The 13,942-nt window shown below is 42.1% G+C and overlaps 1 protein-coding gene across 1 annotated transcript; it reads left to right on the top strand.

Annotated features, from left to right (window-relative positions):
• The first annotated feature begins 3,387 nt into the window (after positions 1 to 3,387).
• Positions 3,388 to 4,055, top strand: LOC114511730 (COMM domain-containing protein 9-like). The gene is given in 2 exon segments (XM_036011904.1): positions 3,388 to 3,820; positions 3,822 to 4,055. Coding segments are annotated over 2 exon segments (585 nt in total). The 5' UTR covers positions 3,388 to 3,400; the 3' UTR covers positions 3,987 to 4,055.
• Positions 4,056 to 13,942: the final 9,887 nt, after the last annotated feature.

Genomic DNA, 13,942 nt, shown 5'->3' with positions numbered 1-13,942 from the left:
AGGATCGAGAGACACATGAAAGGATGCTCAGTATCACTAGCCATCAGAGAGATGCAAATTAAAACCACACCACTTCACAGCAGTCAGAATGGTCATCATAAACAGATCAACAAACAAGTGTTGGAGAGGATGTGAAGAAAAGAGGACCCTAGTGTACTGTTGGTGGGAATGCAGAATGGTGCAACCACTATGGAAAACAGTGTGATACTGCCTCAGAAAACTAAAAATGGAACAGCCTTTTGACCCAGAAATTCCAGGGCTTGGATTAATACCGTCTTGTGGGAGAGCAGGCTCTGTATCATCTCCAAGCAAGGGGGAGTGAGAGGTAAGCTCTTACTGAGAAGGAGTGGGTTACTTCTGCAGGCTCAGAGGGTTCAGATGAATCTGGGGGCTCAAGGTTTTCAGGGACATAATACAGATCATTCCACCCCATTTTTCCCATCTGGGCCTAGCTCTGCCTGCATTAGTAACTTATCCTTCTTTGAACTTTGGATATTCTGACCATTAAACTTTGGACCTGATCCTCAGTTTCTCTGTCTTTCCATAGGAGATGAGAGTCTGTGTAATACCAAGGAGGGCCCTGGCTGGTGTAGCTCACCGGATTGAACGCAGGCTGTGAACCAAAGGGTTGCCAGTTTGATTCCCAAGCAGGTCACATGCTTGGGTTGTGTGCTGGGTCCCCAGCAGGGGGCGTGCAAGAGACAATGACACATTGATATTTCTCTCCTCTTTCTCCTTCCCTTCCCCTCTCTCTAAAAATAAATAAATAAAATCTTAAAAAGTACCAAAGAAGCTGTGGTGGTTTTAAGATATGTTCCCAAATTCTTTGACACTCCCCTCTTTAAGAAGTGGAGATTAATTCCTCTCTCCTTGAGTGTGGGCAAGATTGGCTACTTGTTATAAAAGAATAAAGTTAAAGTAATGTTGTACATTTTAGAAACGAGGTCACCAAAGGCCCTGAGCTGCTTCCCACTCATATTTTTCAGGTGGAGTATAAAATGGTACAAACACTTTAAAAACTGTTAAGTACTTTCTTAATTTAAACCTAGCAATCCCACTTCTAGGTATTTATCCAATAGAAATATAAATGTCCACAAAAATCCTTGCATAAGAATGTTCATAAAAGTTTTATTTATATCAGTATCAAAACTGAAAACAGCCCAGGTGTCCATAGGCAAAGAGATAAACTGTAGTGTAGTCATATTAAGAGAAAACTACTCAGCAATAAAATGGGATGAATTATTGATACACATAACAACATAAATTGATCTCAACAACATTATGCTAAGTGAGAAAAGCCAGGCCCAGAATAGCACCTAGTACATACTTCCATTCAGAAAGTCTAACACAGGCAAACTGAATCTTTGGTGATAGAAATCAGATAAACAGTTGCTCCTGGAGAGGGGATTGACTGGGGAGGTGCACAAGAGACCTCTGAGGGTGAGGGAAATGCTCTATATCTCGATAGGGCTATGAGTTACATGAGTATATGCATTTATCAAAATTGACTGAACTGTATACTTAAGATCTATGCATTTCATTATATGATTAAGAAAAACAATCAAACTCATCATTCTTCTTTCCAAACCTTTTCCTCCCACTTTTTATTTAGTTAAACCATCACCATCTATTTAGTATTCTTCAAACCCAACACAACCTAGACTCCTCTCTCCCTCTTCCTGACACCCTCATCTACACTATCACCAAACCCTTTAGAGTGCAGCTCCTAAATAACTCTCCAATCTGTCCCCTCTTCTCCATTACCAATGACCCATGCTTAGGTCACACCCTGGACTAATTAACAGACTTATAATTGGGCCTGGCTTTTCCTAATTAATTCTCTACAATGCCTACAGAATGATCCTCTTAAAATTCTTCATTTATTTTGTCACTCCCTCACTAAAATTCTTTAATAGATTTATGCTACCTGTAAAAGAATATCTAAACTCCTGGCAGAACAACAAGTCAAGAGCTACCTGGTATTGTCTCTGAACATTCACAAGGGATTTGCATGCCATCAACTAGTTCCCATTAGACCATGGTTAGATTTTCAGCCTCCTAGAGATTCCCATTTTCCCTGGGTATCACCATAACTGCTGCCTTAATTGAAGTTTTATAGTCTAAACTTCAAAAAGATTAACTAAAAAGTGAGGATTCTTAGTGATCACATCAACTGTCCATGTTTATGGTTTACTTTAAGTTAGCATCAGAGGCTGGTCCAACACCAAAACAAAGGCTTACTTTCATCTCTTCGAAAATGTTTGGGCAAATATTCAACTGCTTTTCTTAGGATTGTTATTTAGAAAAGCATCGTCCAAAATATGGCAGGTTAAAAGATATTACCTTTGATATTCCTTCTAATGAAAATATTTTTCTAATATTCAATGCAGTGGATTAAAGATGGTCATAAATTAACACTCCTCCCATTACAGGTGGGGTCTTTGTCGCCTCCCCTTACATTCTAGCAGATTCCACAACTGCTTTGACCAACAGACCATCACAAGAGTGAAGCCAGGCCCAGACCTCAAGAGACAAGCAGCATCCATTTCTTACGCTTGAAACAGTCGCTGTTTGAGCCCTCAGCCACCGTGTGGGAATTCCAACGACCCTAAGGCCACCATGCTCTGGGGAGGTACTGAAACTACACAAACAGAGAGAAACTGCCAGCCATCCCCAAATGAGGATGATGTCTGAGGGGCCTCAGACATCATGGAGCATAAATGAATCTTCCTCACTGTGTTTTATCTAAATTCCTGTCCCACAAAACTGTGAGAAAAATAACAATATGATTGTTTTAACTCACTAAGTTGTGGGGTAGTTTGTTATCCAGAAGTTGGTAACTGGTACAATAAAAACCTGATATCCCTGGAGGGTGTGGCTCAGTTGGTTGAAGCGTTGTCCCAAGGACTGAAGTGTTGCAGGTCAGGGTGCATACAAAAGGCAACTAAATCAATGTTTCTCTCACATCAATATTTCTCCCACTTTCTCTATCTCTCCCCCTTCCCTCCTCTCTTCCTCCCTTCCTGTCTGTCTCTCTCCCTCTCTCTCTGCAATGAAAAAAAATGTCCTCCAGTGAGGATTATCCTATAGAATTAACCCAGGCTGGTGTGGCTCAGTGGATTGAGTGTTGGCCTGCGAACCAAAGGGTCACTGGTTTGATTCCCAGTCAGGTCATATGCCTGGATTGTGGGCCAGGTTGCCAGTTGGGGGCACGCAAGAGGCAACCACACATTGATGTTTCTCTCCCTCTCTTTTTCCCTCCCTTCCCCTCTCTCTCAAAAATAAATAAATATAATCCTTTTTAAAAAAAAACTGATAAAATTAGAAGTTTTGAATGGAATTCTCATTCTACAGAAATATTTTGCTAATGAAAAGAATCTGGTCACATGACCTGGGGAAAATGCCTGCATTGACTGCAGAAAACTTTGCAGCACTCCAGAGTCTGCTGAAGGCCTCCTCCAAAGATGTTGTCAGACAGCTATGCCAAGAGAGCTTTTCCAGTTCAGTCCTTGGCTCGAAAAATCTCTTGGATATCATATGTTCCAGCTTGTCTGTGACCGAGGAGAAGGCAGAGCAACTGCTCCAGGCTCTGCAGTGCCTCACCAGGCTGGCAGTGTTTAGTGACCTGCCCTTCGCTGAGGCAATTCTGGCTCTCATTCCTGAAAACTTCCACCAGGACCTCAAAAATCTGCTGACAAAAATCATTCTGGAACACATACCTACTTGGAGACCTGAAGCCCAAGCAAAGCTGATCTTTCAGCCATGCCTGGTCAACCTCGACATCAAAAACAGCCTCGACAGCATCAGCCACATGACTGTCCCCCACCTGCCTATTCCAGATGAAGATCCAAGAAGATCCCAGTCTATACAGGGACAAACCCTTCATCTCAGCTGTCACCATAGAGCTGAGTAAGGAAACACTAGACACTATGTTGGACAGGCTGGGTCACATCCTAGACCAGCTTTCTACCATGGCCAACAAATGACCCAGGCCAGCTACCAGTCCCAGCTGCTGTCAACAGTGGAGTGCCTCGAGACACCTGGAGGGCTGCCCTGGCTGCTCTGGTTGCTCTGGTTGCAGCAGCTGCAGCTGACAACTGGCGCTGACAGCTGGCAGGGTGGTGGGACAGAATGGGGCTGCCATCTGGAAGGCACAATTGCTTTGGGAAAAAGCAACCATGGCCCCCACACTGTTCTCCTCACTCATCTTCTCTGTCCTCTTTCCAGGGCTGTTGACCAGAAGCCTCCATCTTTGAAAGGCTCCTGCAACATAATTACCACAGTGGTGGGTGAGAGGGCCTTTGCTTTGTCCACTGCCTCAGCATGGCTGCTTGGAGAGCTTGTCCCAGCATTAGCTCAGAATAATCCATTCCCAGCCCTGGAGCACATGGAAGGAGGCAGGTGGGTGATGCCAGCGGCTCCTGCTGCTCTGTGGGAGAAACCAAGCAGAGCCCACAGCTGGGTCACCACAGTGAGGCCTGCCTGCCCTAAGTCCAGAGACTTCCCAGCTCTCTCAGCCCTGCTGGGTGGCCTATCAGCACAGGAAGTCTGAGAGAGGGGCCAATTCCTTTCTTCGTGAAGCTGGGGGTCCCTTGGTAAATGCAGCTACTCCGGGGTGAAGAAGTGGGAGTGACTGGGAATAAATAGTAGTTCTGAAAACTTAAAAAAAAAAAGAATCTGATTATAATCCTCATAAAATTGTAAAGTAAATTAGTTAGAAATGAAACAAAGAGTGGAACGTTTTGATGTGTGTGTGGTCTTGTTTTTTTATGAGAAAATTAGAGGTTAATATTGGAATACTACCACATTTTGCTCTTTCAAATACACATCCTCGAGAACACATGTCAAATTCCACTTCTGAATGACTACCAAATTCACACTTTGACACACTCTTTTTCAAAACAAAGCATTTCATTCAATTATTTATCCAATGAATATGTATTGGATTCCTTCTACCTGTCAGGATTTGTTCTGATTTCTAGGGATACAGTGATTAACAAAACTGACCATTCCTATCCTCTGGGAGCTTACAATGAGTGGTAAAATATAAAAAGAGAAAACCAACAAGCCACAGCTATACTCAGAATGAGAAAATCATCTCAGTGGACAGCACACGGATATACACAGTGGTGACAGGGGCACACACCCAGGCCTATTGGTTGCAGCCCATCACAGGCAGCCAGGAATCCAATTCCTATAGAGTAGAGGAGTTTTACTCTCTGCAAGACAATAGTCCCAAGCCAAACTTGAAGACTGAGGCCCTTCCTCTTAACAAGAAGCTGAAAAGGACAGCTACCAACTGGAGGAGGTGCCCTGACTTCACAGGAAGCTGCGGGCCTGGGAAGGTGAACAGAGACTCCAAGCCAAGCTGGACCTGAGGGTCCCAGATATGACCACAGAACAAAAGCAGCAAAATATCATAAGATTTGTTTCTGAGCCAAGGGGGGGGAGAGGGAGCAGAGAACAACATGTGATGGCAACTATAAAATCATAAAACCACTCAGCAGGACGGAAGGAGAAGACTCATCCCTAAAACTATGCATCTGTTCCTAATACACACAAACCATACACCACTGAAAATATCACCAGAGCCTCTAAGGTCCACTTAAGACACTTGGCCCACATGGCAGAAAAGCTGTAGTACTACTTCATAAGGGAAGTTTGTGCTTTGGTTTCTCATCTATTGAGAGTTTTTATTTTTGTTCCTAAAGTGTTCAGCAATTGCTAGAGTGGGGAAGGAAAACTCAGCAGCCTGCCAAGCATCTAGAAAAGTCTGATGGTCATGGTCACTTGAGCCTATTCAGCAGGCTGGCAGGGGCAGTGGTGTCCCTGGGGAGGACTCTGGGCCAGCCCAAAGTGAAGATAGGGAGCTACTGTAACTCTAAGGAATGGACAAAAGTTGCAGGTATTCTCACAGATTTACTACTTTAAGACAAAAGTGAAATTAAGAGTGTTTTGCATCATAAATAAGTTTTTTATAACCTGATCTCAAGTAAAATAATTTCCTAACTAAGGTCTTTTAAATTCAGATATGAATGGAACACATCAGGTTACCCTGGGTAACTTTTTCCCCATATACTAGTGAGCCAAATTATTATCCAGGATCCAGGTCCCAGATTTTTTTAAGCAAATGAGGTAAATATTAGCCACAATTTGACAAGAAAATAATCTGGAGGCAATGCTGGATAGTCAAGAAGAAAATAAGCTCTAAAGTCCAAATGTTGAGACCCCGACCTGGGCTCTGCCACACATTAAGTGTGAAATATTTACAAGGCACCTTTGCTCCACTGTGCGTCAGCTTCCTCATGCACTCACCAACTGTATTGGCACTGACATCATACATTTTAAGGTGATCTTCACATAGCAAACTGAGTAGTAGAACAATAATAAAATATATTTTATTTTGTTTTGCCCGGAGAAAAAATATGAAAACATACGTTTTTGCGGCGATCTATATACCGGTATTGCGCCAGTCTAATTGAGCTGCTCCCTAAGACCTCTCCTTCATTTCCAAATGCGACTGGGGACTCTGTTTTAATTTTTAAATAGGTTATCTTTCACAAGCTCAGAAAGGAACAACTGTATTTAAACCTACAACTCCCCACCCAGGAAGAAGCAAACCACCCAGGTGCTGCGTTGTTGTTTTTTTTTTTACCGTAGGGCACCTTAAGCTGGCGGGAGAATAGTGGAAGCACCGCCTAGGTAGCTGTCCCACTCCCTATGGGACTTGAGGGCTTGGACCTAATAAGAAGAGGGACCCGGGGAGGGTTAAGGCGGCCCTGAGCAGCAGGCGCCAGGAGGGGCGCAGGGCACCCGGGTGCGGGGTAAGAGGGCCCAGGGGATCCGGGACTGAGGCATGCCCGCAGAGCCTCAGGCGGGGCCCCCTCCTGCCCCACTCTCTGCGTGTTGGCTGGAGCTTCTCTAAATGTTGGTTTTGCCATCCTATTCTGGCTCCTATTCTGGCTCTCTGAGCCTCCCAGCCTCCCCAGCCCTCCACCCTGGACACCCCTGCTGCGGCCCTCGGTCTCCCTGCTTCGGATTTAGGCAACCAGCCTCAGTCTCCCCAGTGGGGTCCGTCTACCGCCCCCTGCTCTTTCCTAGAACACCACTGATGCTCATCTCCTCACATGTACCTGGCAGTGCGCTAGTTACATATGCTGTGCCATTCATTCCCCTCTACAACTGAGACAGTGACACAGAGAAGTTAAGGAACTTGCTTAAAGTCATAGATCCAAAATGCACTAGAGCTTCAAGTTGATTGCAGGCTGCCTGCTTCCCTTCCACCTTGCATATTACCAAAAAAAGCTGAACGCCTAGCCAAGTTCCCTAAGCTTTACTTAAGTTTCCCCTGTTTCTTAAACTCAGAGAGGGCAGAGAGGGCAGTATTATTTCTACAGCCCAGAGTCCTAAGTGACTTGTCCAAGAACACCAGCTCAGCCTTTCCTGATGGCAAAATATGGACAATTTACAATATCACACTGGTATCTGTGTTTCTCCATATCTTTTTTTTAAGTTTTATTGGTGTGAATCCTGAAAAGAAATATATTTGCCATAAAGGACTGTTCATGTTTAACTAGACCCAAATTCATAACCAGAGTCTATTGCTGTTGCTAACTGAGGCCTCTCACACTCCATTTCAGGAGAAGTCCCAAGCTGAGCTGTCAACCTCCTGTACCGTGCTTGTGCCACCTGACTCAACCCTTATTTGTGGTTTCACCTTTCCACCAATGAACTGAGACCCGCCCTATACTATTGTATCAAAACTGGTCAACTATATCCTCCTTTGCACTTATACTGACCAATCAGGACTGCAGATTTGGATTCCTCATTTGCATAAAAATATATTAGTTGGGAACCAGGGTGGGACCTTTCTCCATAAAAGGTACTCTAACCTCTTGTCTTAGTGGCACACATTCTCAGTATTCAACTGAAGCTGCATTTCCCCTCTTTGCAAACTGTTCATCTGAATAAAGTTTTCCTTTCCACACCTCAGATAGGGAATTATTGTTGACATTGATATGACATACAAAAAACTACACATTTAAAGAGTGTCATTTGATGTTACAGTAAGTCCCTGAAACCTTCAGCACAATCGAGACAGTGAACATATCCACCAACCTCCAAAGTTTCCTTCTCCCAGTCACAATCTATCACAACACCTCCTCAAATAACCAGAGTTCTGCTTTTGGTCACTCTACATTAGTTTGCATTTCGTAGAATTGCACATAAATGGCATCATATAATATGTGCTTTGAGGAGGAGGGGAGAATCAGGCTTAATTAATTTGAGATTCATCCATATTTCTGAGTGTCTCTGCAGGTTGTTTCTTTCTATTACTGAACAGTAGTCTGTTACATGGACACACCACACCCTGTTTATCGTCACAGCATTGTTGGGCTTTAGCTCATCTCCAGTTTCTGGCTCTTGCAAACAAAGCCATCAACATTGATATACAAGTCTTTCGTGCACACATAGGCTTTATCTGGATTAATACCTAGGAGTGAAATGGCTGTCATGTTGTAGGTTTATGTTTAACTTTTTAAGAAACTACCAAACTATTTTTCAAAGTGGCTGTTCCATTATACATTCCCACCAGCAGTCAATGAGAGTTCTAGATTCTCCATATTCTCAATCATACTTGCTAGACAGTCTAAAATGCGTGCAGTAGTATCTCATGGTAGGTTTAATTTACATTTATTTAATGATGAATGATGTTAAGCATCCTTTCATATGCTTATTTGCCATCCACATATCTTTTTTAATGATGTGGCAATTCAAATCTTTTGCCCATTTTATAAAAGTAGGATCCTCATTCTCCCACTATTTAGTTTTGGAAGTTCTTTACATAATTTGAATATGCCTTTCAGATATGTGATTTGCAAATATTTTCTTCCAGTCTGTGGCTTGTACCTTCATTCCCTTAAGAGCATGTTGCAAAAGCTGATATATTTAATTTGATATTATTTAATTTACAATTTTTTATTTACAGATTGTGCTTATAGGAAGATATGTAAGAAATCTTAGCTTAACCCAAGGCCCCAAAGCTTTTGTCCATTTTTTCTCTACAAGTCTTATGGTCACAAATTTTAAATTTTTGCAATTTTAAATTTGTGACTATGATCTATACTACATTAATTTTTAAATTTTTTTATTGATTGATTTTAGAGAGACAGAAGAAGGAAAAGACAGAAACATCGATTTTTATGCATTCACTGGTTGCTTCTTGTATGTGCTCTGACCAGAGATGGAACCTACAAGCTTAGCATATCAGGACAATGCTGTAACCAACAGAGCTACTTGGCCAGGGTTTATGCTACATTAACTTTACATATACAGTAAGATATGGGTTGATGTTAATTTTTTTGCATATAGATATCCAATTGTTTCAATCCTTTGTTGAAAACATTATCTTTTCTCCACTAAATTGCCTTAGCTACTTTCTTGAAAATCAATTGGTCATAAATATGTGTTTACACAGAATCTCTTCTGTTCATTGACTTATACAGCTACCTTGATATCGATACCACATGGTCTTGACTATCATAGCTTTATAATAAGTCTTGAAATCAGATCATTTAAATTTTCCAACTTTGTTGTTTTTTCTCAAAGTTCTTATGACTATTCTACATCCTGTGCATTTAAAAATGAATTCTAAAATGAATTTTAGAATTAGTTTGTCAGTTTCAACAACAAAAAAATCTGCTTTCCTTTTGATTGGGATTGCAATGAATCTACAAATCAACTTAGTAAAACAAATTGACACCTTAAAAACTTTGAGTCTTCCATCCTGGTTGGTGTGGTTCAGTGGATTGAGTGCCAGTCTGCCAACCAAAAGTTTACCAGTTCTATTTCCAGTCACAGCTGCAAGCCAGGTCCCCGGTTGGGGACATGTAAGAGGCAACTGATTGATGTTTCTCTCACACACTGATGTTTCTCTCCTACTTTCTCCCTTCCTTCCCATTCTCTCTAAAAGATATATAAATCTTTTAAAATATATTTTATTGATTATGCTATTACAGTTGTCCCATTTTTCCCCCTTCACTCCCCTCCACCCTGCACACCTCCTCCCACCCATATCCCCCCCTTTAGTTCGTGTCCATGAGCCATACATATAAGTACTTTGGCTTCTAGTTTTCCATACTGTTCTTACCCTCCCCTTGTCTATTTTCTGCCTATCATCTATGCTACTTATTCTCCATACCTTTTCCCCCACTCTCTCCCTCCCACACCCCTGTTTATAACCCTCCATGTGACATCCATTTCTGTGGTTCTGTCGCTGTTCTAGTTGTTTGCTTAGTTTGCTTTCGTTTCTGTTTTAGGTATGGTTGTTAATAATTGTGAGTTGCTGTCATTTTACTATGCATGTTTTCATCTTCTTTTTCTTAGATAAGTCCCTTTAACATTTCATAAAATAAGGGCTTGGTGATGATGAACTCCTTTAACTTGACCTTATCTGAGAAGTACTTTATCTGCCCTTCCACTCTAAATGAAAGCTTTGCTAGATAGAGCAATCTTGGATGTAGGTCCTTGTCTTTCATGACTTGGAATACCTCTTTCCAGCCCCTTCTTGCCTTCAAGATTTCTTTTGAGAAATCAGCTGACAGTCTGATGGGAACTCTTTTTCTTGCTTCTGTTAAGATTCTGTCCTTAATTTTAATCTTGGCTAATGTAATTATGATGTGCCTTGGTGTATTCCTCCTTGGGTCCAACTTCTTTGGGACTCTGAGCTTTCTGAACTTCCCAGAAGTCTCCTTTCCTTTGCCAGATTGGGGAAGTTCTCCTTCATTATTTGTTCAAATATCTTTTCCACTTGTTGTTCTCCCTCTACTCCTTCTGGTACCCCTATGATTTGGATGTTGGAACATTTAAAGATGTCCTGGAGGTTCCTAAGACTCTCCTCATTTTTTTGAATTCTTATTTCTTCATTCTTTTCTGTTTAGTTGTTTATTTCTTCCTTCTGGTCCACTCCATTGATTTGAGTCCCAGTTTTCTTCCCATCACTATTGGATCCCTGTACATTTTCCTTTACTTCACTTAGTGTAGCCTTTATTTCTTCATCTAGTTTGCAACCAAATTCAACCAATTCTGTGAGCATCCTGATTACCAGTGTTTTGAACTGTGCATCTGATAGGTTGGCTACCTCTTCATTGCTTAGTTGTATTTGTTCTGGAGCTTTGATCTGTTCTTTCATTTGGGCCATTTTTTTTGTCTTGATGCGCTTGTTATGTAGTGAGGGGAAGAGCCTTAGGTGTTCATTAGGGTGGGATAACCCACATCAGTGCATTGTGATGCTGTATGTGGGGGGAAGGAGTCCGAGAAGGAACAATGGCGCTTGCTCCACTCTCTGCTGGATTTTAATCACTTCCCCCTCTTCCCACAAGCAAATTGGGCCCTTCTGGTGCTGATTCCCATGTAGGTGGGCTTGTGTGCATTCTAGGACCCTGTGGGTCTCTCCAATAAACTCTCCTGTGAGGCTAGGAGTTCCCGCTTCCCCTTTGTTTTGCCCAGTCTATCCGCACATGAATATGCAACTGCCTGGTCCACCAGCTGCAGCCTTGTGCACCCCGTTCCACAATCTGCCACCTCACTGGTGGCCAGCCACTGCTCTGTGCACCCTGGTCCACCAGCCACTACCTTACCGCAAGTCCTTTCCACCCCAGCTGCCCGATTCTGCCCCTCCTACCAGCCTGGATGAATATGTCTTCTTTAACTCCTTGGTTGTCAGGCTTCCATACAGTTCAATTTTCTATCAGTTCTATCAGTTTTGTTTTTAAATTGTTGTTGTCCTTCTTTTGGTTGTGTGAGGAGGCACAGTGTGTCTACCTATGCCTCCATCTTGGCCAGAAGTCCTAAATCTTTTTTTAAAGTATTGAGTCTTTTGATCTATAAATATGGCATGTTTCCATTTACTTAGGTATTCTGTAATTTCCCTCAGAAATGTTTTGTAGTTTTCAGTGTATAGGCCTTGCACATCTTCTATCAGATTAATCCCTAAGGATTTTGTACATTCTATGCTATTGTAAACAGTATTGTTTTTAAATGTTAATAGTTCGTTGCTAATATATAGAAATACAGTTGATTGTTGAATATTGATCTTGTATCCGGAACACTTGTTAAACTCACCTGTTAGTTTGAGTAGTTCCTTATACATTCTATAGGATTTTCTATATTAACAATAACATCATCAGTGAATAAAGACCTTTTCTTCTTTTCTAATCTAAATGACTTTTATTTCTTTTTCTTACCTAATTGCACCAGCTAGAACTTCCAGTACAATTCTGTGGAGAAATGGATTCCCCCCCAATTCTGGGGGGGGGGTCTTTTCAATAAATGAGCCTGGGTCAGTTGGATATTCACATAAGAAAGCATGGACCTTGGATTTCTGGCCAAGACAGAGGCATAGGTAGATACACTGCGCCTCTTCGCACAACCAAAAGAAGGACAACAACAAATTTAAAGACAAAGAACAACCAGAAGTGACATAAAATTGAACTGTTTAGAAGTCCAACAACCAAGGAGTTAAAGAAACATTCATCTGGACTGGTAGGAGGGGCAGAGATAGCAGCCAAGCACAGAGGAATCACAGCAAGGCACTGGCTGGACCACAGGGGCAAGCAAGGCAGCAGCTGGCAGAGTGGGCAATCCCACATTTGCGTGCAGATAAACTAGGAGGAACAACTGGGGAGCAAGGCAGGCCGCACAAACCAGGGTTCCAGTGTAGGGAAATAAAGCCTCAAAACCTCTGTGGGGGTTGCGGTGGTGGGAGAAACACCCAGCTTCACAGGAGAGTTCATTGGAGAGACCGAGAGATTCCTAGAATGTACACAAACCCAGTGACCAGGAATCAGCACTAGAAGGGCCCAATTTGCTTGTAGGAAGAGGGGAAAGTGAGTGAAATCCAGCAGAGAGCTAAACAAGCAGCATTGTTCCCTCTCAGACCCCTCCCCCACATACAGCACCACAACACAGCCACGTGGGTTGCCCTACCCTGGCAAATACCTAAGGTTCAGCCCCTTACACTGTAACAGGTGTGCTGAGACCAAAACAAAAAAAAGGCCCAAATGAAAGAACAGATCAAAGCTCCAGAAAAAATACAACTAAGAAATGAAGACATAGCCAACCTATCAGATGCACAGTTCAAAACACTGATAATCGGGATGCTCAGAGAAATGGTTGAGTATGGTCCCAAAACAGAGGAAAAAGTGAAGGCTATGAAAAGTGAAATAAAGGAAAATGTATAGGGAACCAAGAGTGAAGGGAAAGAAACCAGTACTCAAATCAACAGTTTGGACAAGAAAGGAGAAATAAACAGTCAACTAGAATAGAAGGAAGAAACAAGTATTCAGAAAAATGAGGAGAGGCTTAGGAACCTCCAGGACATCTTTAAATGTTCCAACATCCAAATCATAGGGGTACCAGAAGGAGTAGAGGGAGAACAACAAGTGGAAAAGATATTTGAACAAATAATGAAGGAGAACTTCTCCAATCTGGCAAAGGAAAGGAGACTTCCAGGAAGTTCAGAAAGCTCAGAGAGTCCCAAAGAAGTTGGACCCAAGGAGGAATACACCAAGGCACATCATAATTACATTAGCCAAGATTAAAATTAAGGACAGAATCCTAGAAGCAGCAAAAGAAAAGAAGACAGTTACCTACAAAGAAGTTCCCATCAGACTGTCAGCTGATTTCTCAAAAGAAATCTTGAAGGCAAGAAGGGGCTGGAAAGAAGTATCCCAAATCATGAAAGACAAGGACCTACATCCAAGATTGCTCTATCCAGCATAGCTATCATTTAGAATAGAAAAGCAGATAAAGCGTTTCCCTGACAAGGTCAAGTTAAAGGAGTTCATCATCACCAAGCCCTTATTATATGAAATGTTAAAGGGATTTATCTAAGAAAAAGAAAACCAAAAATATGAACAATAAAATGACAACAAACTCACAA

The sequence above is a fragment of the Phyllostomus discolor genome, chromosome 12 (assembly GCF_004126475.2).
Source record: "Phyllostomus discolor isolate MPI-MPIP mPhyDis1 chromosome 12, mPhyDis1.pri.v3, whole genome shotgun sequence".
NCBI lineage: Eukaryota > Metazoa > Chordata > Mammalia > Chiroptera > Phyllostomidae > Phyllostomus > Phyllostomus discolor.
The sequence above is the reverse complement of the archived record's forward strand: the minus strand, read 5'-3'. Positions and strand labels throughout refer to the sequence as shown.